Source organism: Carya illinoinensis, chromosome 11 (genome assembly GCF_018687715.1).
Source record: "Carya illinoinensis cultivar Pawnee chromosome 11, C.illinoinensisPawnee_v1, whole genome shotgun sequence".
NCBI lineage: Eukaryota > Viridiplantae > Streptophyta > Magnoliopsida > Fagales > Juglandaceae > Carya > Carya illinoinensis.
The window spans coordinates 33752714-33777446 of NC_056762.1; the positions used below are offsets into that span (position 1 = coordinate 33752714).

The following is a 24733-nucleotide window of genomic DNA, read 5'->3' on the forward strand; positions in this document are numbered from 1 at the left end:
CTAGGGGTGCTAACCGCATCATGCGGGGCGGGTGCACCCCTTCCCCGCACCCCGCCCCCGTGAGGCGGGGGCGGGGCCCCCCGCTAAGGTGCCGGGGGGGCGGGGCGAACACCCCATTCGCCGTCCACTTCAAGAATCTCATATTTCAATGGGCTTAAAAAAATTTTTATGTCTAAAAATATTATTTTTAGACCCAAATTATTATATAATTAAATCTTAAATTAAAATTTATATATATAATAATAATTTAAAAACTAATAACATAAAAATTATGTTACTAATTTTTAAATCTGTTAAACTTGTTCACAAGAATCACAAGAGAGTGAGACTTGTTCATCACAAGCTTGCATATGCCAGTTAAGTCCCACATTGCTCAAGTAAGACTCTTGTATGGCCTTAGAGTTCTATATAAATGAGACTTAGGGTGCCCATGGCATATGCAAGCTTTTGATGAACAAGTCTCACTCTCTTGTAATTCTTGTGAACAAGTTTAACAAATTGTAATATATTATATATATACAATTTGTAAAATAAAAATATATATTTATAAATATAAAATATTATATATTTATAAATATAAATATAAAATGCGGGGCGGGAGAAAAGCGGGGCGGGGTTGAGCCCTATCCGCCCCCCGCCCCCGCTTAGTGTTTTTCATGCGGGACGGGGTCCCCCACCCCGGCATGTGCGGTGCGGGGTACTCCGTCCGCCCATGCGGAGGCGGGGCGGACGGCGGCCACCCCCCGCTACCCACACCTATGACATTTACATTCTGTCATCTATTCACTGTTCACAAAAAGATACTTACGTTAGGTTCCCTGGCCAGTTAAGCAGTTACAGATCTGTCGCTCTCTCTCCGGGCCTCCACCCAAATGTCCGCGACCGCCGAGGAATCTGAATTGCAGAACGGAGTCAAACCAGAACTTTCGGAGCCGGAACCAAAGCTAGTGGCTCAACCTGAATCAGAAACAGAGCCGGTGGAATCGGAGTCAGTGCCGGAGCCCAAGCTGGAACCACCAGTGGCAACAGATGCAGATCCAGATCCCGAAGAACTTAAAGAAAGCTCGATCCAATCCAATGAGGCTGATAACAAAGCAGCGAATGCTTCAACTGAGCGTCAGCTGCGCAAAGACGAAGGAAGCCGAACGTTCACGATGAGGGAGTTGCTCAGTGGATTGAAAGGCGACGAGCCAGACGAGACCGGGCCAGATGCTACCTCGCCTTATAGGTCAGTGCTGTTTCGCATTCGTTTAAACACATTTCTAATTTTAATTAACATTAAAACATGCTTGATTAACACTTTTGTCTTTGAATGTCGCTCATAAAATCTGACATAATAGATCGCGATGCACTAAATATTATAGGCAATTGGTTTACATCATGTAGAATCAGTGAATTTCTCTCTAAGGAATTATATATATATATATATATATTCATGATCTTACCTGTGTACTCAAGAGTGGTTCAATTGTAGTCGCTAACGCAATTTCATTATTTTTTTAAATATTACTCGCTGGTGTTTTCATTAGAATCTGGAATTTGGTTGATATTTGTTTCCGTGTTTTGATTCACTTGCTTGCACCGTTTTTTCATTGAAATTAGGCTTCACTCAGTCTAGCTGATATACCCGACATCGATTATAGAACTTTGTGGGTACAACCTCTAGGTCCTCCTGAATTTGCAATGAACCGATATTGCTGCTTGCGAAAAGATAGAACTGTAGTAAAAATATCCTTTGATTCTGTTTCCTTGCGAACCAGTTTGATGAAAGAATGGAGTTTTGTGACATTATTTAAGTTGATTACCTCGGGCATCCTATGATTGAATAGAGGCACGTTAACATGAAGCATGATTTATGACACATGGGGGTGTTCTGATGTTTATTTACCCATTTTGCAGCTGTTTCTGTTGATATACAGATTTTTCCTAGCAGCATCAGACAATGTGGCTTTCCTTGTTATTAATTTTTTATGCAGACCTATGCGCTCATATCTTACATGCACGGAATCTGCACAAAATCTTTTTTTGGTTCCCTAAAACTTGATTCCATATCAAGTTCAAAATAGACAAAATACCTTTCAATTACCAAGGAAACATTGTTTTTAATATTGTCCTGTGCCAATATTCTTCTGTAACTTCTATATCAGCACTAAGAAAAAATAACTGTGTACTTATTTTCTTTTACAAAAACTTTCCTTTTAACTTCTTGCTTGTCGATTGTTTAGTCAAGAAAGCCCACAGCGACATGTAGACCAAAATAATGCTGCTATGGACTTAATTAATAGTGTGACTGGTGTAGATGAGGAAGGCCAGTCTCGCCAACGGATTCTTACATTTGCTGCCAGGAGGTACCATCATCTTATCCTTCTTAGTCATCAACCTCTCTGTATTGTCAAATGTTTGCCTTACTCTTAACAAAAGATATAATTGGGTGTACGTGGGAACTATACTGTGTTTTAAACCACTTGCTTAGACTTGAAAATCTGTTTAAAAAAAAAGAAAAAGATTGTAAACTCTTTACGAGTTCCATTCTAAAGTTATATTCTATACTCAACTTTTGTAGGTATGCTTCTGCTATAGAGAGAAATCCAGAAGATTATGATGCATTATACAATTGGGCATTAGTTCTTCAGGTCTGAAATACTGTCTGATCTGCTTCTCAAAATATTGACGTCAGTGGATTTTATTGTTCTTTCACTCTACTAAAACTTCAACTGGATGGCTATGGTAGTAACCTGATAACTTGGCTATCTGTTACGTTAAATATATTCATGAAGTGATATATTTCAAGAGTGTTTATGCCTTTATAGCATAAATTATAGCAAGTAAAAGCATTTTCCTGTAGTTTGAAGTTTTGATATGATGAGTTTCTGCGACGATCATCATTTACCAACAATGTTTGTTTGGAATGAAATGAATTAAAGGTGTTTAATATGGAACGCAAAATTGATATCTGACGTTTTGGCTATTTCAGCCCATTATTTTTTAAAGATGCTTGAGTTTCTCAATTTTTTGTGAAAGATTTTTTGTAAGATTTTATTTAAGGGCATTCTAATTACTTATAAGAGCGTCAAGGTGCATTTTATTTCACCTCGTGATCCTCATTTGACTTGCAGGAAAGTGCAGATAATGTTAGTCAAGATTCTGCTTCACCTTCTAAGGATGCCTTGCTTGAGGAAGCTTGTAAGAAGTATGATGAGGCTACCCGTCTTTGCCCCTCGCTTCATGATGTATGGATGCATCTCATTATATTTGTCAATCTTCTTAAATGACTGGTAATACTATTTTTAGAAGTAAATATTAGCAGGAATTGTGATAGCCTTCCAGAACACCTATGCCATCTAAAGTTATCTGTTCATACTTATGCCAGATCTGTGGGTATTTTTTACCATTTGATCTGTGGTTAGTTGGGGTTCAAATATAGCCAGAATTTGCTCTATGATTTCCCCCTTTCCTAGTAAGATATAAGGCCATTGGTATTGCTAAATTGGGGCTCCTTAAATTCCAACCAAGCCAATCATATTATCCATAAGTCTGTCTAATTTCCATTGATACTGGATAGTATATTTCATGTGAAAGTAATATGTCATTCTTAATTCCAGGCTTTCTATAATTGGGCTATTGCAATATCTGATCGGGCAAAAATTCGTGGCCGTACGAAGGAGGCTGAAGAACTATGGAAGCAGGTTTGATTACCTAATATCAGTAATCAGTCGTGCTTGATTTTGAATTCCATAATGTTAAAATATTTACCATCCTTCTGTGTTTTTTGCCCGCTGCTGTAGTTTCAACCTTACTTTTGGCAGCTGTATATGGATATTATTGTTGGAGTAGTTGAGCATCGAGGATACAAAACAGTTGTCTACTTATTAGAATGTAGTCATGCGCTCTGATGTCCTAAGTACCTGACCTTTGTGACATTAAAAGGCATTAATGATGCTTGATGCAAATTCCCTCCTCCATATTTTCATTGTCTTGTCTACCATCTATATGTTTTATCTTAGTTTTTATGCTCTTTCCCTTATGTTCTAGAACTAGAGAAATTAAAACGGTACTTTTCTTTTAAAATTTTGTTTTATAGGCAACAAAAAACTATGAAAAAGCCGTCCAACTCAATTGGAACAGTCCTCAGGTATCTTTGAAGAAATTGTTAAGTTGTTTATGGTTTCATATGGGGTACTCCAGCATCTTTATTCTCACCTTTCCCCTTTCTTTCCATTTTTCTGCCTTTTTTCTCCCCTGTTGATGCATCAAAGCTCATGAAATTATTTACATTGCATTCTTTGATACTCACTCTTTTGAAAATCTATTTCAGGCACTCAATAATTGGGGTCTTGCTCTGCAGGTACTTTTAGCCATATTCGCATTTCCTCAATAATTAGCTTTTTTTTTTTTTCTTTTCATTTTTTCCGGTGTAATTTTACTCTTGTTTTGTTCCATGTTCTAGGAGTATTTCAACAATTTGTAAAATATGTTACCTGTGTTTAGTTGGCAAGTTTGGTTTGATTTATGTTTTTAATGTGAAATTTAGGAACTAAGTGCAATTGTTCCTGCACGAGAAAAGCAAAGAATTGTAAGAACTGCAGTTAGTAAGGTACAAAACTTATTTGAAAATATCAGAGTTATTGGGTAACTGTATGGGACCAACTAGCAATATAACTTTGCATCTGAGACCTAAGATTTTCTTTGTATCCTAAGAATAGTTTCCATTGTTTGTTCTTTTATTATGATATGTTTGACTGGTCTTCTGATGTAGTTTCGTGCAGCCATTCGGTTGCAGTTTGACTTCCACCGAGCAATTTACAACCTTGGAACTGTTTTGGTTAGTTGGTAACTTAACCTTCCGTATTTGAGATACCATTATCTTATATTTGTACATTTGTTTGTCTTCAGTATCCACTATATCTCGTGCAACCCAAACTCATGGTGTCATTATTTGCAGTATGGATTAGCAGAGGACACACTAAGAAGTGGGGGATCAGACAATGCTAAAGAAGTCTCTCCTAATGAGTTATATAGCCAATCTGCTATCTACATTGCAGCTGCTCATGCATTGAAACCAAATTATTCAGTAAGTATAATTGTATTTTGTATCTAGCAATATGTTTACCTGGGTAATAAAATGTTGACTCTAACATAAACATGGCAGTGAAATCCGAAAATGGAAAGAGAAATACTTATCTGAAGTGAGATTTAAAGAGTCTTATCTTTTTCTTTGCCCTTGCTTTCTGATGCTTTATAGGTGTGTACATCAATTTCAGTTTTCCACTGACTAACCTAATGACGTTTTATTTAGGTTTACAGCAGTGCCTTGCGGCTGGTTCGTTCCATGGTTAGTAGTTATCATTCCCTATCTCTTGATGTTGTGGTTGATTATAGGTTCATAATGGTACATTTAGCACTCCTAATGAAAATTTAAATGAATTTCTCAGTCCGAATGATAGTAAGGTTCTCTGTATATGTTATTATATTTTAATGAGTTTGGTTGAGGGAACCGTTGACAGAAATTAACTATTGACAGCTACCTTTGCCACATCTGAAAGTTGGATACTTGATGGCACCACCTGTCGGGAAACCAGTGGCACCTCATAATGATTGGAAACGTTCCCAATTTGTTTTAAACCATGAAGGGTTTCTTCAGGTAAACTTTGATTTGTTTCCTTGTTATATTGTCAATTAATAACATAATGTATATTAAAACTATTGTCAAGTAATAACATAATGTATATTAAAACCATACTTCAATACCTCATATATAGTATACGAGGAGAGTGGTGAATGGAATCCCAGTTTACCTGGGAGGGAGAAGTTCTTACGGTCTATAATTATTCAAGGGGCTCCAATTATAATATTGACTAGTATTTTTTGGATTATAAACCTCACTTGTGGCTTAGACTTTCCTTTAGTCACTGCACGTACATTGGTTTGGATAGGCTGGTAAACTGCAGCAAAAGATCATCGTTTCTTTATTCTCAACCTACTTTCTTTGTCATCCCTCTCATCAGGTAAACAAAGTTGAGCAAGAACAAGTGCCACAAAGCCTCTCTGGAAATACAGGGGATGTAGTGAACAATGACAAAAGGGGCATCAGAATTGATGTTCCAGATATAATTTCTGTATCAGCATGTGCTGATCTGACTTTGCCACCTGGTGCAGGCCTCTGCATTGATACAATTAATGGACCAGTTTTCATGGTAAGCATTATCCTCTGTTTTCCATACTCATTTTTGTTTTCCTGCATTGTAAGTTCAAAACCAATTATTCTTAGCCAGACTAAAGATCAAGTCTGCATTTGCATGTTATGAACAAGAGTTCTGTAATTTGAACGTCAACTTGTAGCACTTAATGTGGGTGTCAAACCTGATAATTTTGGCCATATGAAGATTATCTTGTGCATTTGCAGGTTATGACTAGTGCTGTACTAAAAATGTAGACTTTTTAGGACCCTATAATTCATTTAAAAATCTTCATACAGTTTGTTTTAAACACTAGGGAATAACGAGTTAAACATTTAAGTCAAGATTATTACAAAGTTATGTCATTTTGACATGCTACTCATGATCCTTTTATTCATTGTACTTTCATCATCCTATGATGTGGCCATAAATGATTGAAAAACTATTTGGCATGTTTCACTTGTGCATCAATCATTTGATACCACATCAAGAAATGCTGAAAGGATGATGTATAATAGTTTTCTTTGACATTTACTCCGAGGGGGCATTTGAATTTCATCCCTTCCTGATGCAAATTAAATTTTTTGCTTGCGCACTCATCCTACATGGGGTGTGCTACATGGATGAAATTGGTGATCGGTGTTCCTTGTCTCAACTACTGGTCTTTGTATCTTGAATATATAACGAGGCAATATATGGATCTGATTTTTTCTTTTAAATATAAAAAATAAGGTGAGATGTTGTTATATATATGAAACTGTGCTCTATGGCCCGTGACATTCTCAACAATCTGCATTCATTTTGTACTGCAAATGATGGCCTCAAAATTCTGTTTTCTAATTTGCAAGATGACAAGGGAGATGAGAACAATTGTTCTATTCTTTGTTAATGTTCCTCCATAAATTATTACGGATGGGATCTTATTCAAAGGAAAAGATGATCAAAGCATTGGATTTTCAAATGGTAAGGTCTAAATTCAATATTTGCTGTTGATCATACAGGTTGCTGACTCGTGGGAATCCTTGGATGGATGGCTTGATGCAATCCGTCTAGTTTACACAATATATGCACGCAGGAAGAGTGATGTTCTAGCAGGTATCATAACTAGCTGATCATTTGTTATCTTTATCACCAGTGCGATGTTTTTGTTGAGATGACTAACAATTCATTTTATTTAATTGGCTCATTGGAATAAAGCTATTGTATATTAGAGAAGTTTTGGGACATTATCATGCCTAATCCAATTTGGCTTTCCTGATTTAGCTGGTTGTACTTTTTGTTTGTTAGACATATAGCCTATACTATGATTATCTTCCCCTTTTACTCCTCTCTTCCAAAGAAAGCATCCGTTCGTTTGTTGTTATCAGAGCATATAGCGGATGGAAATTTTAATCTTTCAGCGCATGCATATTTTAGGTACTGAACGTTTGAGACATTCAAAGAGAAGCCATCCTTACTAATTTCAGTGTTCCATTCCAACATGTTATTCTGACAATGACCCGAGCATTTGACCAAAGGAATAAAAATAATGAGAAAAAGGTTTAGACAATTAATAATTTAAATCAAACTGTTATCCTCAAGCATGCTTTCCAGTAAGAAGAAAAATACCAAAATTTTCCCTCCAATATTTCTCGAGGCAGTGCACTGGACCCGAAAAAGGGGAAAGATATAAAGGGAAATCACACAAGACAGCGGGTGATGAGATGCATTTTTATTGTTTTTTGAGAATGGATACAATGCGGTTCTACACCTAGCACGTAGCTTATTATGTATGATCTTATTTGCACCTATAATTGGCTAATTTGAGTCGGGGATTACCCTGTGGTATAATGCCATCAGCCAAATCCTTTGAAAGCTTTTTCTAGGAATGCAAAAATTTCATGCAGATCGGAGGTTTTATTTTGGCCAGAGCTAGAACTGCAGCGGGGAGGGTCCAGAGCCCTTCCCCGCAAATCAATCCAGAAGCAATCGCAGGAACCATCAACTCGGCCTTCTTAGAATCAAGCTTGTGCAACACAAAAACAATCAAACTCCCAAGGCACATATCAATTGCAAAGTATGCTCCGACCAGAAAAGGCACCGCCATGACCATTGGAAGCGGCATATATTTTCCAACCTTCTGTGGGGAAATATCGCGCACCACATTGACTCCAACCGCAAAGGCAACAAAGCCATAGCACATTTGCAGGCAGTGGCGAGGAAGAGCAGAGAAGCCTTGCACGCCTAGAATTGCCATGTTTCTATAGATCAAGGCATAAGGAGCTTTGAACTCTCCATCCGGGTTTCCCACATCAAATGCCTTGTAAAAAAGGAAGAAGCTAAGAGGAGTCGTCACACAGCCTAATGCTGTGCCAATGGCTTGGTTAAAGAACATTGCTTTGGGGGAAGTGCAAGTCAAGTAGGCAGTTTTGAAATCTTGCATCAGAATGCAAGCCACAGAAATAACAGATTTGACGAGGCCACACCCAACAAGCGCAGCCACCACGCCATCTTCTTTTCCACACAACGCTGCTAAGACGAAGAGTGCCACTTTCCCGTAATTGTATGCCATGTTTATGTCCGTCAGTCCAGCTCCATAAGCATTGCAGAATGCCAGAGATGGAGCTAGAAAATAGGCTACGACAACAAAGTACCATTTAAGTTGAGGAAACATGAATGGGATCACAATTATGGAAATGATGGCAAAGATGACATATCCAACGGCTGCAAACCACATGGGAATGTTTTCACTAACGAAAATTTCGTTCCGTTTCATTACTTCAATTGGCTTCTCTTGGCCATCCACATCTGCATGGGAGAAAAAAAAAAAAAAAAAAAAACAAAGAAATTGTTAGAAGAAGTAACTAATAACTAACCAAATTAGTATAGTCAATTAAACAATTTAATTCGATTACTGATAAAAAGAATTGTACGTGTCATTATGTGTATTTATACGATTATGTGTTGATATTTGGATTTCACATATGATTTTATCATCTCCACACTACGTGCTAATATATGATTTGTCTTTATTGTCTTTTTATATAAACACGCGTATTTATATATCAGTATTATGTATTTAAATAGAAGAATAAAAATAATAAATCACATATTATTTATACATATTAACGCATATTAATACATACTAATATGCCGGATTTTTTGTACACAACATCCATCTTTTGAGTCTTTCCAGAATTTAGTTTTAAGGAAACCTAATATAAGTAGGAAAATGATTTACATACAATATTTTTTACAACATATTTCACAATAATGTGTTAAATGAGAGATATTTTTATAAAATATCTTATAAAAGTAACATTAGTTTACAAAAATACCCTCATTTTATAACATTGTTGTGAATGTATAAAATGTGTTGTGTATCATTACTCGTGTCAGTAACATATAGAAATGAAAATTCGGCTACTGTTCATATTACCCATTTCGAGGTCCTCCTTCTTTAATCTGCTGCGGATTTCGATGGTTGTGCAAATCAATATTTTAATGAAATTGTACGTACCATCACCTAGGATCAAAGCAACGGATAAGAAAACCTGCAAAAAAACAAACCAAAAATTAAAAAAAATAATAATAATAATACTGTAAATTGGCAGCCATTGGTAGCAGAAGTAGTCCCACGAGGGAGAAAAAGTGAGACCTTGTAACCATATAAACTTTTCATGTCGCTTTCTTCCAAACGTTCAGGAAACCAATTTCCTTTAAGACGATCAATGAGCGGCCACATTAATCCATAGGAAAGCACGGCTCCAAGAAGCAAAGACAAGTTAACGAGATGGGAAACAATCATGCCAGCTCCAACAAATGTCGTGTTAAAGTCGAAGTAGAATCTGCAATTTAAATCCGATCAAATATTTAAATAAAATCAGCTCAAAAGATCAAGCAGAGGAAGACCAAACAGATCATGCATACGTTTTCTTATACGCTTGCAATCCAAAAGTAGGGAAGTGTGCGAATCCGCATGCATCTTTCCCACTGAAGAACCACTTAAAGAAGCCCCATATGAAACTGATTGAAAAATATTTCATGAATCCCCGCACTTGCTTCCTGCAAATCAATGTCTTTGATCAGTTTGAGTTTTGAGTTTTAGATGGTTTTTTGTTCATAGAAATTGATAGATACTAGAAATTAAGATGTATCATGTCATGTACTTAGCCATCTTATCCCCCTGACTGTGGAATCCATTAATGAGTACCGCAGTTGCCAAGCCACTTGGATATGTTAATTTGAGGTCTACTATCATTATCTGCAAAATGGAAAAGTCGATCTAAACTCGTTGCCCTAAAAAGGAGAAACAGTGGGATCATGCAAATCTATTGAATTTCTACTTCAATAATATTATAGCATATATAATTTTCAAGAACACGTTTTTTATTAAAAAAAAAAAAAAATCATCATGGTTTTGCTTAATTTGTTCACGAATTGAATCATACGTGAAGTTGAATTAATTGGCTACCACCAACAAGAAATAAAATAAAGGCAGACATTAACATGAGCATGTGACCCTCAAAGAAATCAAATATAAGTACCTTCCTTAGAGGAACTAAGACAAAAAGGCCAATAAAACAGACTAAAAACAGGTATCCAGTAATCCAACCAAATCCAGGTTCCTTAACACTCCTTGGGGAGTTCCCCTCATTGTTGACGCCTGCCAAAAGATATGTCCTCCTGTTTAATGCCAATAGATAAGAAGCAAGCCCACCTGCAGTTCATTAAAAAAGAAGAGGAGTTGATAGATTACATCAAAATAATTGGAAGCAAGTAAAAAGTGGGAAAAAATGGAGTATTTAATTTTCAAAATCTGAAATATTAAAGCCTCAAACCTCCAACAGCAATGCTATAGCATGCAACTGCACAAGTCTGTATCATAGTGTTCTCTTGCCGAGTGAATGGCTTTGATACAAAACCAGCTTTCTCGAGGACTTTTATCCATGTCCGAACAAATACGAAAGCAAGAAGAGCAGCAGAAACATTTAGATTAGGAGTTATCCCGGTTGTGAGGGTCAGCTTCATGGCTATCACACTGTACATGGTGCCAATCATAACACTCACTACTAATCCCCTTATCGTTATTTGGTTCCTCCATGGCTGGATTTCCTTCGACCCCTCGGGTTCCTCAAGAGGTTCATGTCCTCCTAAATCTTCTCTTTCAATCTCTTTCTTTTCTTTGGCTTCTTCCATGTTCATGGCTCCACGATAAATTATCTGACACTCGAAAACCTTTCGACGTGAAAAGATGATCCAAACTTGTAACAAAATCCATATATAATCCCAGAGGATGAAACTTAGAAACAAAAGTATAAAATGACGAGACAAGAATGACAGATTTATGAGAAGAAATGCTGTTACAATGATTAGACTGACCTTGATTCTTTCTGTACTTCTGTTATTCTAGCTTCAATGGTAGACTATAGAATTATCATGCAATAGAGCATAAGTTGTCAATTGGTTCTTTGTCTTCTTCTTAATTGTGACCCATAATTAGAAAGTAAATGCCTTCCTGTGAATTAGTGAACCCCAGAATCCAGCTCCTGTGTCTTTTCTGCCACCGCCAATTTACTGCTCACAGCTTACAAACGACCCTCAAATTATTAGACAGGATATGATCTTCTATATATTTACATGCATATGCTGGCAAGAGCATGCAGTATATATGGGCTCAACTTGTCATCCAAAATAACACCTAACTATGCAAATATCTCAGTTATAATATAGTTCTTTTGATGCACTACAAAAGTAATGAATAATTAGAAAGATTTGCTAAACAAGATGCATAGAAATTAAAAGAACCCGGCCACTTTTTTTTTTGAACATTGGAAAGAACTTGGTATAAAGTATTTGATATGGAGGCATGGCACTGGCTCATGCATAATTATATATATAACCAGATTCATGTTGTTGAAGCCTACACTTCACAAACATTAATTGGTGCGAGTAGAAAGAAAGCTGACCTTATCATTGACATTTTTCTTCATTTCTCGTCCATGAGGTGGGCTATTGATAAGTTTGGGCGGTAGGAGGAGATTCCTTCCGTGTGGAAGTTGATTAATTAACTCGGACCCTCGCACGCAGTAGGCTGCGGACAAGTGGGACTGTGTAGAAAATGATACTTCAAGAAATTTTGAGAAAACACAACAAAACATCGTTAGTTGCTCCTTGGAAAATTGTGGTCACGAAAAGTCAAGGAGATTCTCTCCGTAGTTATCTCTAAGGTCATATTAAAAATAATATTTATAATTATAAAATATGTAAGTGTTATGCATTCTTTTTAAAAATAAAAAAATAAATAGAAAATTTACATACAAAAATTAAATTTTTAATAATAATATTTTTTTAAAAAGAATACGAACACAACTCATAATTATATATAATATTATACGTTGAAGATATATCTGGTACGATTTGTCATTTATATATAGGACACCAAAAATCCCTGTTTAAGATGCCTATTTAAGTTACTGTCCAGGAAAAATTACCTATTTTTATAAAATCACAGAGGCCTACACCGCTTCTAATTTTTATACATAAGAAGTGTTAAAAAATTTCGTAAAAATAAATTTATTAATTAATATAATATTATATAATAGATTAAATTTATTTTACAATAAATATAATTTTATAACTTAACTATCAAATTAAATCATGATTATATTACAAAATATTTTTCAATTTTTATGCATTGAATATTTCGGTCACCATTAGTACAGTACGTTATAATAATTATGGATATTGTTTGTACTGTGGGGGGGCATATGCAAATGTATACTGTACATGTCCAAAAATAAAGGCGAGCCCGGCCACGCTTATTGTAAGGCTAAGGCAGGCAGGGAGATCAAATGATATGGAAAATTCTCGATATTTTATTTAATTTTATAAGGCAACATTATCAAGTGTCTGTCTCACCTTTTTAATTTCTTCTTTGGGGATCTATTATTAATTGTATAAATATTTTTAGTAAGGTCCGTACCTCTTGATGCTACAAACAAAATAATAATAAAAATGTTGGCGTTTCTCTATATTTTATTATTTAGGTTTATACGGCACCATTATCAATTCTATTATCACTCACATTCTTAATTCCTTCTTCGTTGATCCATTGTTGCTATCTAGCTTTTGTAGATATTTTTAGTAAGGTCCGTCTCGCTAATGCAAACAAAATAATAAATAATAAATGTTTGTGTATATGTTGTGAAAAAATATGCTAGATTTCGATTTGGGAGCTCCAATTATTTGACATTAATTGATTGGGAATGAACTTAGAATGATAAAAAAAAAAAAAATTACCACAATCATAAAGTGATTAATTATATAAAAATAATCTCATAAATTAACGTAATTTCATGTAATTTATCAAATCTACATTATAATAAAAATAACTTTATTATAATCTCACAAACAATATCAAATCAAATCAGTTTATAATATTATTTTTATATTATCACTTTATAACTAAAATATCTCTCTAAATATATATATATAGTTTTTTGAAAAAACTTTATTACATAAAAATAATTTTATAAATTCATACAGTTTGATGTGATTCATTATATTATAAAATTAATTTTTTTATAAAATAAATCTAACGAATTATATTAATTTACAAAAATAATTTTATGTAATTTCTTTATTATTGTAACAGTATTTTTTTTTCTCTTTCTATGTTAATACTTTTTTTTCTTTTTTTATTTATCGTCCTAAGGAGTAGAAGATTTGTTTTAAAAATAATTAAATATTTTTAGAGGATGTACATGAAAAATGGGACGTCGACTCTTGAAAAATATGGCTAATTAATGCTTCTGGAGCAGGTTACTGACGTCCATTCATGTACCTTTCGATCTTAATACAAGTCTCTTAACATGTCATTTTCATGCTACGAATGGTAATACAAATTACAAAGATCATTTCGGTGTCGTCTCAAGAGTTAGGAACTAGCAAGGGTGCTGCAGTAAACCAGCATGCACATATGATCGAGATGATTAACGACAAAATTCAGGAAAGAAGAGAAAGGAAAGAAGAAGAGGGTTTTGCAAAGATATTGGACGGCGAGTCGCAATTTTGTGGTTGGAATATCTGCAGAGGATGGATGCCGACATCTCGAGAAGAAATGCCAGAGCGAGCACATGCGCGCAGAGATAATAATAATAGTGGTCATGCATTTTCTGCAATCACATTCGGTACATGAATAATGTGTGCGACTTTCACACCAATTTTATGATGAAGTTGGGTTTTCCGGCTGGACAAAATTGCAGGTTGAAATTTCTTAATCCGTCCGCTTCAATCACTTTTGGAGGTGACTTAAAAGGTATACAGAAATACATGAATCCGGATAAACTGTTGAAGATGCTAATCTAATTCAGATCTATGGATAGACGTGTTTTAAGTTCCAACGATATCGTTTTAGCCGGTGGAGCCATCTTGAATCATAGAAATCTTGTGAGGTTCAAATTTGCATCATGGATCTAACAATATACCAATCATTTTTATGATTTTTCCCATAAAAAAAATATTACTAGATTCTGAAATGTTGCTGCATCTTCATTATTTCAGTATTTTTATTTTAGTGGGAGAAAAGGATAAACGTGAGTGGAAAGAATTGTGAGCTCCCTATCAGTTAAGTTCCATTCCAAAAACTTATAACAAATATTAATTTTATGCACGAAACTTAATTAACTATTTGAAAACTTATATTTGAAAGCATTTTAATAGTAATTATCTTTCCACAATTTCTTGATGTAGTATTAAACGATTAGTAAGTAAGAGGTCGTTTTAGATTCAGAGAGTATTTTATCTCCTTTCATCTTATCTTATTATTATAATTTTTTTAAATTCTCACACAAAATATAATAAATAATTCAACTTTTTTAAATCTCAATTCAAATTTTTTAAATCTAAAAAAATAATAATATTAAAAAATAATATTATAATAATATTTTATTTAACTTTTAACTTCTATTTAAAACTATTTCATCTCATTTCACTATCTAAATGAATTCTGGATAAAAATTACATAACTTATCAATATTTTGTTGCCACATCAAGGAGGATAAAAGAAAGACAATTTAACAAAAAAGCTTGTAAATTGTATTTCTCTCTATATTTTGTAGACCTTTAAATCGGGCACCTTTAAAATTGTAATGATAATTATTTTAATGATATAATAGATTACCTTTTAATTAGAGAATATTTAATTGATAAATTTATCGTAGAGGCAAGGTTCAATTCATGAGATTTATTTCGATAACATCTGAAGTTTGCTTATCTCAAAAAATTAAACTAATAAAAAAATAGATTTAAATATTTATATTATATTCTTAATTAAGTCATGATCTACAATTTGATCTCGAATACATTTCCAGTGGCTTTAGGTGGAAATCTTGGTCCTATCAAATGTTAGTGAAGACATTGTAACAATAATTGATAGGAACCATTACTTTTTCAGCTTTTTATAAAAAAAGTTAAACTTATTTCAACTTAGTTTATATATTTCAACTTAAAAAGTTAAACTTATCTCAACTTAAAAAAGTTAAACACATCTCAATGAGATATATAAAATATTATTATTCACAATTTAACTCATCTTATCTTAATGAGACACACAAAATACTACTTGTACATAGTTTTTTGAGATTTTCCTACAATTTTTTAGAAAGCATGCATATATACATAAGTATGCATACACCCGGCCAGAAGAAACCAAGTGACAGCATTCATGTGTATGTGTGTCTATATGAGTTTTGTTATTTATCATCTACACAAACCACACACTATGCTTATTTTTATTTATTTATTTATTTTTATTTTATTATTAAATTAATTGAATTTTTCTACTCATCGTCCATATATCACACATTTGGTTAGAGAAAACAAAAAGTATGGTGTGTAGTGTATACTCATCATCCCAGTACACCACACTGTTTACTTTTCAAAAAAAAAGTTTAAACTTTTTTTAGTTTTATTCTCTTAAACTAAATAAATTTTTATACTTATCATCCGTATACTATACATTTAATTAGAGAAAAATGTGTGTGTAGTGTATGGGATGATGAATAGAATTTTTGTATATATATTATAAATAATTCTATTTAATATTCTCATGCATCACACACCATATATTTTTGTAATTTTTTTCTTTTTCTCATAATAAGTTTATAATATATAGATGATAAGTAGAACAACATAATTAATTTAATAAGAATAAAATAAACTAAAATAAATAAAAATTTATATAGTTTGTGGTGCTGGATGATGAGGAGCATATATAATCCATATATTATATGTCAACTATTCAACATGTCTCTCTCCCTCTGACTCTCTCTCAAGATTAGGGGTGGTAATATGTGATACGATCCGTTAATCCAATACGACACAATAATAGCGGGTTTGGGTTTAATCTTAACGGGTTTAGGTCAAAACAAGTTGACATGTTAAGATATGATTGTTTAACGGGTTGACAACATGTCAATTAGTTTTGACACATTATAACCCGTTATGACCCGTTAAAGTTATAATTATACCCTTATACCTAAAAATAACATTTTTAAAATGTTAATTTCGATATTTTTATTGTTTGGATTGTAATTTTAGACTTGTAGTTAGTTTTATAATTTTTATAAATATTGTGATTTTAACATTTATATAAAATTATATAAAATTTAAACTAATTAATTTCGAATATATTCAATCAATTTATATAAACAGGTTGATACGACACGACTCGTTAATTAACTATTCGTATTAAGGTTTAATATTTTGACATGATAAATTTAATAGATTAAATTTAAATTTATCTATATAATATAATATATATATATATCTTAATACGAATACTTTAACACGAATTGACATCTTCAATATATACCGGCTTTGATGGTTGAAAATGCCAATTACCCTGCATGCAAGACAGAATTCTAGGTCTTTGCTAATTCCACGTGCTCATATTCTAGTGGCTGGGAGAAAAGATTTATGTAGATGAGCAAATCCTTCGAAATAGAACTGATGTTCTGAAGCTACACAATTAATACTTTATAGTCCGACAGTTATCATGATCATGATATCCAGATTTTTAGGCCACCATATGTTACACTTTACTTTCGAAGCTGCTGACTTTGCTTGTTTGGCATCCATATACAAAGAATTCCTGTAAGATCATGGATCTTTCTACTTTTTCTTTTTGAGGATTAATGCTTGCTTGCTTCCTTCGGATATGATGGGATGGTTTCCCTCCACCATTCCTCTCGGTAGACTTTGCTTGCTTTTCATTTCCCACTCTCAATAATAGAAAATGAAGGGACGTCCATCACCGAAAACTTTTTGCAAAAATCGGTTTGTTGTCTCTCAAACTCACAAAATTAAAACCCCCCTCCCCCCTCCCAAAAAAAGAAATACGTTTAGATACATTATTCATTATCATTATAACTCAAGAGTAATACTACTCATTATCTAATAAGTTATACTCATTATCTAAAAAGTTATCCCAAGGCGGCTGTCCCAATCCTCACACAGTAGTTATCTGCTTAGATGATCTTCCTTCTCATTTCATGCAGCACAAACGGGTCCCTTTTCATGCGCAATGCCGGCCTCTGCTTTTCTCTTGGAAAATAACGCCTGCAGATCCTCCAATATTTCCTCCTCCAACCTTGCGTCCGGGAACCAATTTGTGCATTAAAATAAAATAAAAAAACATTCTTCTGGGGGTTAATTTTCTGCAATGATACGCATTTGTATATATTAAATAACCGGATCAGACTGAATCCTATTTTATCTTATCTGCTTGGATTCAATCTGGACGACTAACTGTCCAAATTCATCCAAATTTTCAAGTTCTGGATTGGACTAAAAAAATTAAAATTCGACCCAATTAAATAATCGTATAATCTAGCAAAACATTACATGAACAAACAAGATATTCAAGGGAGACCTTGGATATTGAAAAGATTGAGCAAGTCTCATGTGATCATAGAAATTTTTTTCTTTTTTAAGTTTTATCATGTATAAATTAAACAACCTTGAACAATACGCGTTGACATCAAAATAAGGAATTTCCATATCTCACCATTCATATATAAATGAACAATGCACGTGAGACCACCCAACAAGCCAATATTATATAGAACTCAAATTCAATACACACAGATAAATATTTACTTATGAGTCATGAACTATATTTGATCAGTTACATGTGTTGATCAAGATTTACTCAAATTATCGTTTGAATTTTAGGATTCAAGTGAGAAAGAGAGCAACGCGTAATTAAGTATGTTTTGCATAAAACGTTAAGTGAATAATAAATTGAGTAATGTTGTTAGATACAAGTCAGCTTAAATAAATAAATTTTATACAAACGATATTTCGAAAAAATGTTAATTTTACTAAAAATGAAAATACTTTTTATAATAAAGTTTATTTTTTTAAGAAAATTTACACAGAACTTATCTATATAAAATTTATATAAAACATTTTTCATTAATTTTTCAGTTTTCTTTAAATGTTAATTGAGGAGAAAAAACAACTAATAATCACGATCGTTACTTACTAATAATGACTATAAGATAAAAGAGAGGAATAATTTTACAACAATCTAGAATGATGACCTTTGGTAGGCGAGTCCTCTCGACCTAGCGAAGATGGATAAAAATTGATAGGAAATATTAGGGTTCCGTTCATTTGTCTCGTTCAAATTTTTTTTATTATAGAAAGATTAAAAAAATATTATTTAATTATATTATAAATTTTATTCATTTTTTAAAAATATTTAAAAGTATTAAAAAATGATTTGAAAAAAATATTTAAAAATGTTTCTTTTTTTTTTGTTTTTCTTATATCATTTTTTTAATATTTTTAAAAAATGAATAAAATTTATAATATAATTAAACATAATTTTTTTAATTTTTCAGTAAAATAAAAAATAAAAAAAAAAATTAGCGGGACAAATGAACAGATCCCCAGCGGTATCCGCATTGTCAAATTGAAAGGCGAAGCTGGTTGCTGGCACTTGGGAGGGCGTTGATAGGACCCAAGACATGACAGAAGATGATGTTGAAGATGATGAAGAAGAATCGACCACAAAAAGACAGAAAACGTATCAGTGCTTCAAAGTGCGTGAGTTATTTCAAATGATTTCCTGCCAATAATTATATTATTATATACGCCAACCCTTATCCTTTCCGAAATAAAATAAGATGAATTTTATTGTAAATAAGTAAAATTAAATATTAATTTATATATTAATATTAATTTTTTTATATTTAAAATTTAAATTAATATTATTTTTAATAAAATTTATTTTTTAATCAATCATATTATATTAATTTATATATTAATATATAATTATTCTTACAATTAAATTTTTCTAACTAAAAAAGATTCAAATAATTAAGGATATCTTGTTATTCAAACTAGACCTATAAGTCAATCAAGCACGTAATTTGCGTGCTTTTTAATCAAGTAGAAAATGGAATATCATAGAAACTGTGAGAACTTTGAATGTCAGAATTAAAGTAGGCCAATCAAATTAGATTTTAGCCACCACGACCATATATATATATATATATTAGAGAAATAATATTTATAATTATAAAATATATAAATATAATATAATTTTTTTTAAAATAAATAAATATAAAATTTACATGATTTAAAATTAATTTTTAATAATAAATTTTACTTTTTTTAAAATAATTATACGATATTTACATACTTTACGATTATATATAATATTATTCATATTCATATCACCCAATAGAACAATGATGTTCGAGTCATAATTATAATTATTACCTAGAAGTCCCTAAAAAAAAAAAAAGGCATTAATGATGCTTGAGGCAAATTCCCTCTTCCATATTTTCATTGTCTTGTCTACCATCTATACGTTTGATCTTAGTTGTTATGCTCTTTCCCTTATGTTCTAGAACTAGAGAAATTAAAACAGTACTTTTTTTTAAAAAATTTTGTTTCATAGGCAACAAAAAACTCTGAACAAGCCGTCCAACTCAATGGGAACAGTCTTCAGGCATCTTTGAAGAAAGTCCACCCCCCCCCCCCCAAAAAAAAACAAAATTATCTTCCCCTTTTACTCCTCTCTTCCAAAGAAAGCATCCGTTTGTTTGTAGTCATCGGAGCGTAGAGCGGATGGAAATTATAATCTTTCAGCGCATGCATATTTTAGGTACTGAGCGTTTGAGACATTCAAAGAGAAGCCATCCTTACTAATTTCAATGTTCCATTCCTCCATGTTATTCTGACAATGACCCGAGCATTTGACCAAAGGAATAAAAATAATGAGAAAAAGGTTTAGACAATTAATAATTTAAATCAACCGTAATCCTCAAGCATGCTTTCCAGTAAGAAGAAAAATACCAAAATTTTCCCTCAAATATTTCTCTTGATGCATTGCGCTGGACCCGAAAAAGGAGAAAGATATAAAGGGAAATCACACAAGACGGCGGGTTATGAGATGCATCTTTATTGTTGTTTGAGAATGGATACGATGCGGTTCTACACCTTACACGTAGCTTAGTATGTATGATTTTATTTGCACCTAAATTTTCACTAATTTGAGTCGGGGATTATCCTGTTGTATAATGCTATCAGCCAAGTCCTCTGAAAGCTTTTTCTAAGAATGCAAAAATTTCATGCAGATCGGAGGTTTTATTTTGGCCAGAGCTAGAACTGCAGCGGGGAGGGTCCAGAGCCCTTCCCCGCAAATCAATCCAGAAGCAATCGCAGGAACCATCAACTCGGCCTTCTTAGAATCAAGCTTGTGCAACACAAAAACGATCAAGCTCCCAAGACACATATCAATTGCAAAGTATGCTCCGACCAGAAAAGGCACCGCCATGACCATTGGAAGCGGCATATATTTTCCGACCTTCCGGGGGGAAATATCGCGCACCACATTGACTCCAACCGCAAAGGCAAGAAACCCATAGCACATTTGCAGGCAGTGGAGAGGAAGAGCAGAGAAGCCTTGCACGCCTAGAATTGCCATGTTTCTATAGATCAAGGCATAAGGAGCTTTGAACTCTCCATCCGGGTTTCCCACATCAAATGCCTTGTAAAAAAGGAAGAAGCTAAGAGGAGCCGTCACACAGCCTACTGCCGTGCCAATGGCTTGGTTAAAGAACATTACTTTGGGGGAAGTGCAAGTCAAGTAGGCAGTCTTGAAATCTTGCATCAGAATGCAAGCCACAGAAACAACAGATTTGACGAGGCCACACCCAACAAGCGCAGCCACCACGCCATCTTCTTTTCCACACAACGCTGCTAAGACGAAGAGTGCCACTTTCCCATAATTGTAGGCCATGTTTATGTCCGTCAGTCCAGCTCCATAAGCATTGCAGAATGCTAGAGATGGAGCTAGAAAATAGGCTACGGCAACAAAGTACCATTTAAGTTGAGGAAACATGAATGGGATCACAATTATGGAAATGATGGCGAAGATGGCATATCCAACGGCTGCAAACCACATGGGAATGTTTTCACTAACGAAAATTTCGTTCCGTTTCATTACTTCAATTGGCTTCTCTTGGCCATCCACATCTGCATGGGGGAGACAAAAAATAGAAGAGAAATTGTTAGAAAAGTAACTAATTAACTAACCAAATTAGTATGGTCAATTAAACAATTGTAGCCACTGATGAATTCGAAAAAGAATTGTACGTGTCATTATGCCTATTTGTACGAGCATGTGTTGGTATTTGAAGTTAACGGATGATTCTTATTATTTCTATATGACTAATATGTAATTTGTTATTATTATCTTTTTATATAAATATATGTATTTACACATCAATATTGTGTTTAAATAGAAGAATAAAAATAATAAATCACATATTAATATCCATTCAGACATAATAAATAGAATTTTTACACGTATTAACACATGCTAAAATGCCGAATTCCTTATACACATCATGCATCTTTTGAGTCTTTCCAGAATGGTTAAGGAAACCTAATATAAGTAACATGTAAAAGTGAAAATTCCAAGGCTACTGTTCATATTACCCATTTCGAGGTCCTCCTTCTTTAATCTGCTGCGGATTTCGATGGTTGTGCAGATCAATATCTTAATGAAATTGTACATACCATCACCTAGGATCAAAGCAACGGATAAGAAAACCTGCAAAAAAAAAAAAAAAACCGTAAATTGGCGACCATTGGTAGCAGAATCTAGAAGTAGTCCCATGAGAGAGAAAGTGAGACCTTGTAACCATATAAACTTTTCATGTCACTTTCTTCCAAACTTTCAGAAAACCAATTTCCTTTAAGCCGATCAATGAGCGGCCACATTAATCCATAGGAAAGCACAGCTCCAAGAAGCAGAGACAAGTTAACGAGATGGGAAACAATCATGCCAGCTCCAACAAATGTCATGCCGAAGTCGAAGTAGAATCTGCAATTTAAATCCGATGATCAAATATTTAAATAATTTCAGTTCAAAAGATCAAGCAGAGGAAGATCAAACAGATCATGCATACGTTTTCTTATACGCTTGCAATCCAAAAGTAGGGAAGTGTGCGAATCCGCATTCATCTTTCCCACTGAAGAACCACTTAAAGAAGCCCCATAAGAAACTGATTGAAAAATATTTCATGAATCCCCGCACTTGCTTCCTGCAAATTTATGTCTTTGATCAGTTTGAGTTTTGAGTTTTATATGGTTTTTTGTTCATAGAAATTGATAGGTGCTAGAAATTAAGATCATGTCATGTACTTAGCCATCTTATCCCCCTGACTATGGAATCCATTAATGAGTACCGCAGTTGCCAAGCCACTTGGATATGTTAATTTGAGGTCTACTATCATTATCTGCAAAATGGAAAAGTAGATCTAAAATCGTTGACCAAAAAAGGAGAAACAGTCTTTTAAAAAAAAAAAAAAAATCATCATGAGCATGTGACCCTCAAAGAAATCATAAATATGTACCTTCCTAAGAGGAACTAAGACAAAAAGGCCAATAAAACAGACTAAAAACAGGTAGCCAGTCATCCAACCAAATCCAGGTTCCTTAACACTCCTTGGGGAGTTCCCCTCATTGTTGACGCCAGCCAAAAGATATGTCCTCCTGTTTAATGCCAATAGATAAGATGCAAACCCACCTGCAGTTCATTAAAAGAGAAGAGGAGTTGTTAGATAACATCAAAATAATTGGAAGTAAGTAAAAAGTGGGAAAAAATGGAGTATTTAATTTTCAAAATCTGAAATATTAAAGCCTCAAACCTCCAACAGCAATGCTATAGCATGCAACTGCACAAGTCTGTATCATGGTATTCTCTTGCCGAGTGAATGGCTTTGATACAAAACCAGCTTTCTCGAGGACTTTTATCCATGTCCGAACAAATACGAAAGCAAGAAGAGCAGCAGAAACATTTAGATTAGGAGTCATCCCGGTTGTGAGGTTCAGCTTCATGGCTATCACACTGTACATGGTGCCAATCGTAGCACTCACTACAAATCCCCTTATCGTTATTTGGTTCCTCCATGGCTGGATTTCTTTCGACCCCTCAGGTTCCTCAAAAGGCTCATGTCCTCCTAAATCTTCTCTTTCAATCTCTTTCTTTTCTTTGGCTTCTTCCATGTTCATGGCTCCACGATAAATTATCTGACACTCGAAAACCTTTCGACGTGAAAAGATGATCCAAACTTGTAACAAAATCCATATATAATCCCAGAGGATGAAACTTAGAAACAAAAGTATAAAATGACGAGACAAGAATGACAGATTGATGAGAAGAAATGCTGTTATAATGCATAGACTGACCTGGATTCTGTCTGTACTTCTGTTATTCTAGCTTCAATGGTAGACTATAGAATTATCATGCAATAGAGCAGAAGTTGTCAATTGGTTCTTTGTCTTCTTCTTAATTGTAACCCATGATTAGAAAGCAAAAGCCTTCCTGTGAATTAGTGAACCCCAGAATCCAGTTCCTGTGTCTTTTCTGCCACCGCCAATTTACTGCTCACAGCTTACAAATGACCCTCAAATTATTAAACAGGATATGATCTTCTATATATATACATGCATATGCTGGCACTAGCATGCAGTATATATGGGCTCAACTCGTCACCCAAAATGACACCTAACTATGCAAATATCTCAGTTATAATATATTTCTTTTGATGCACTACAAAAGTAACTGAATAATTAGAAAGATTTGCTAACCAAGATGCATAGAAAAGAACCCGGCCATTTTTTTTTTTTATGAACATAGGAAAGAACTTGGTATAAAGTATTTGGTATGGAGGCACATGGCACTGGCTCATGCATAATTATATTTATAACCAGATTGTTGTCGAAGCCTACACTTGATCACAAAGATTAATTTGTGTGACTAGAAAGAAAGCTGACCTTATCATTGACATTTTTCTTTATTTCTCGTCCATGAGGTGGGCTATTGATAAGTTTGGGGGTAGGAGAGATTCTTTCTGTGTGGAAGTTGATTTAACTCGGACCCTCGCACGCCGTGGGCTGCGGACAAGTGGGACAGTGTAGAATATGATACTCCAAGAATTTTTGAGAACACGCAACAAAACATCGTTAGTTGCTCCTCGGAAAATTGTGAT

General features: G+C 33.9%; 3 protein-coding genes across 7 annotated transcripts; 1 reads left to right on the forward strand and 2 right to left on the reverse strand.

Annotated features, from left to right (window-relative positions):
• Positions 1-746: 746 nt before the first annotated feature.
• Positions 747-9019, forward strand: LOC122280440 (protein HLB1-like). Its single transcript, XM_043091339.1, has 15 exons — positions 747-1228; positions 2226-2348; positions 2564-2633; positions 3117-3230; positions 3603-3686; positions 4082-4132; positions 4316-4345; positions 4532-4594; positions 4757-4822; positions 4943-5071; positions 5297-5332; positions 5522-5641; positions 6006-6194; positions 7178-7271; positions 7593-9019. The coding sequence occupies exons 1-15, from the start codon at positions 873-875 to the stop codon at positions 7634-7636; spliced, it is 1569 nt and encodes a 522-aa protein (XP_042947273.1). The 5' UTR covers positions 747-872; the 3' UTR covers positions 7637-9019.
• Positions 7873-12279, reverse strand: LOC122280437 (metal-nicotianamine transporter YSL1-like). 4 transcript variants are annotated; one of them, XM_043091334.1, is made up of 9 exons: positions 12125-12279; positions 11538-11732; positions 10997-11378; positions 10703-10875; positions 10325-10419; positions 10086-10220; positions 9814-10003; positions 9595-9709; positions 7873-8963 (listed from the first exon to the last, which is right to left on the reverse strand). In XM_043091334.1, exons 3-9 carry the CDS (start codon positions 11358-11360, stop codon positions 8038-8040), a joined length of 1998 nt encoding a protein of 665 aa, XP_042947268.1. In that variant the 5' UTR covers positions 11361-11378; positions 11538-11732; positions 12125-12279; the 3' UTR covers positions 7873-8037. The 4 variants fall into 4 exon arrangements, with proteins under 4 accessions (XP_042947268.1, XP_042947270.1, XP_042947269.1 ...); XM_043091336.1 differs by lacking the exon at positions 12125-12279 and having other exon boundaries at positions 9676-9709; positions 11538-12094; XM_043091335.1 differs by lacking the exon at positions 12125-12279 and having other exon boundaries at positions 10997-11393; positions 11538-12094.
• Positions 12280-20618: 8339 nt separating this feature from the next.
• Positions 20619-24433, reverse strand: LOC122280439 (metal-nicotianamine transporter YSL1-like). 2 transcript variants are annotated; one of them, XM_043091337.1, is made up of 8 exons: positions 23931-24433; positions 23390-23771; positions 23096-23268; positions 22884-22978; positions 22649-22783; positions 22374-22563; positions 22176-22290; positions 20619-21710 (listed from the first exon to the last, which is right to left on the reverse strand). In XM_043091337.1, the coding sequence occupies exons 2-8, from the start codon at positions 23751-23753 to the stop codon at positions 20785-20787; spliced, it is 1998 nt and encodes a 665-aa protein (XP_042947271.1). In that variant the 5' UTR covers positions 23754-23771; positions 23931-24433; the 3' UTR covers positions 20619-20784. The 2 variants fall into 2 exon arrangements, with proteins under 2 accessions (XP_042947271.1, XP_042947272.1); XM_043091338.1 differs by having other exon boundaries at positions 23390-23786.
• Between the last annotated feature and the right edge of the window lie 300 nt (positions 24434-24733).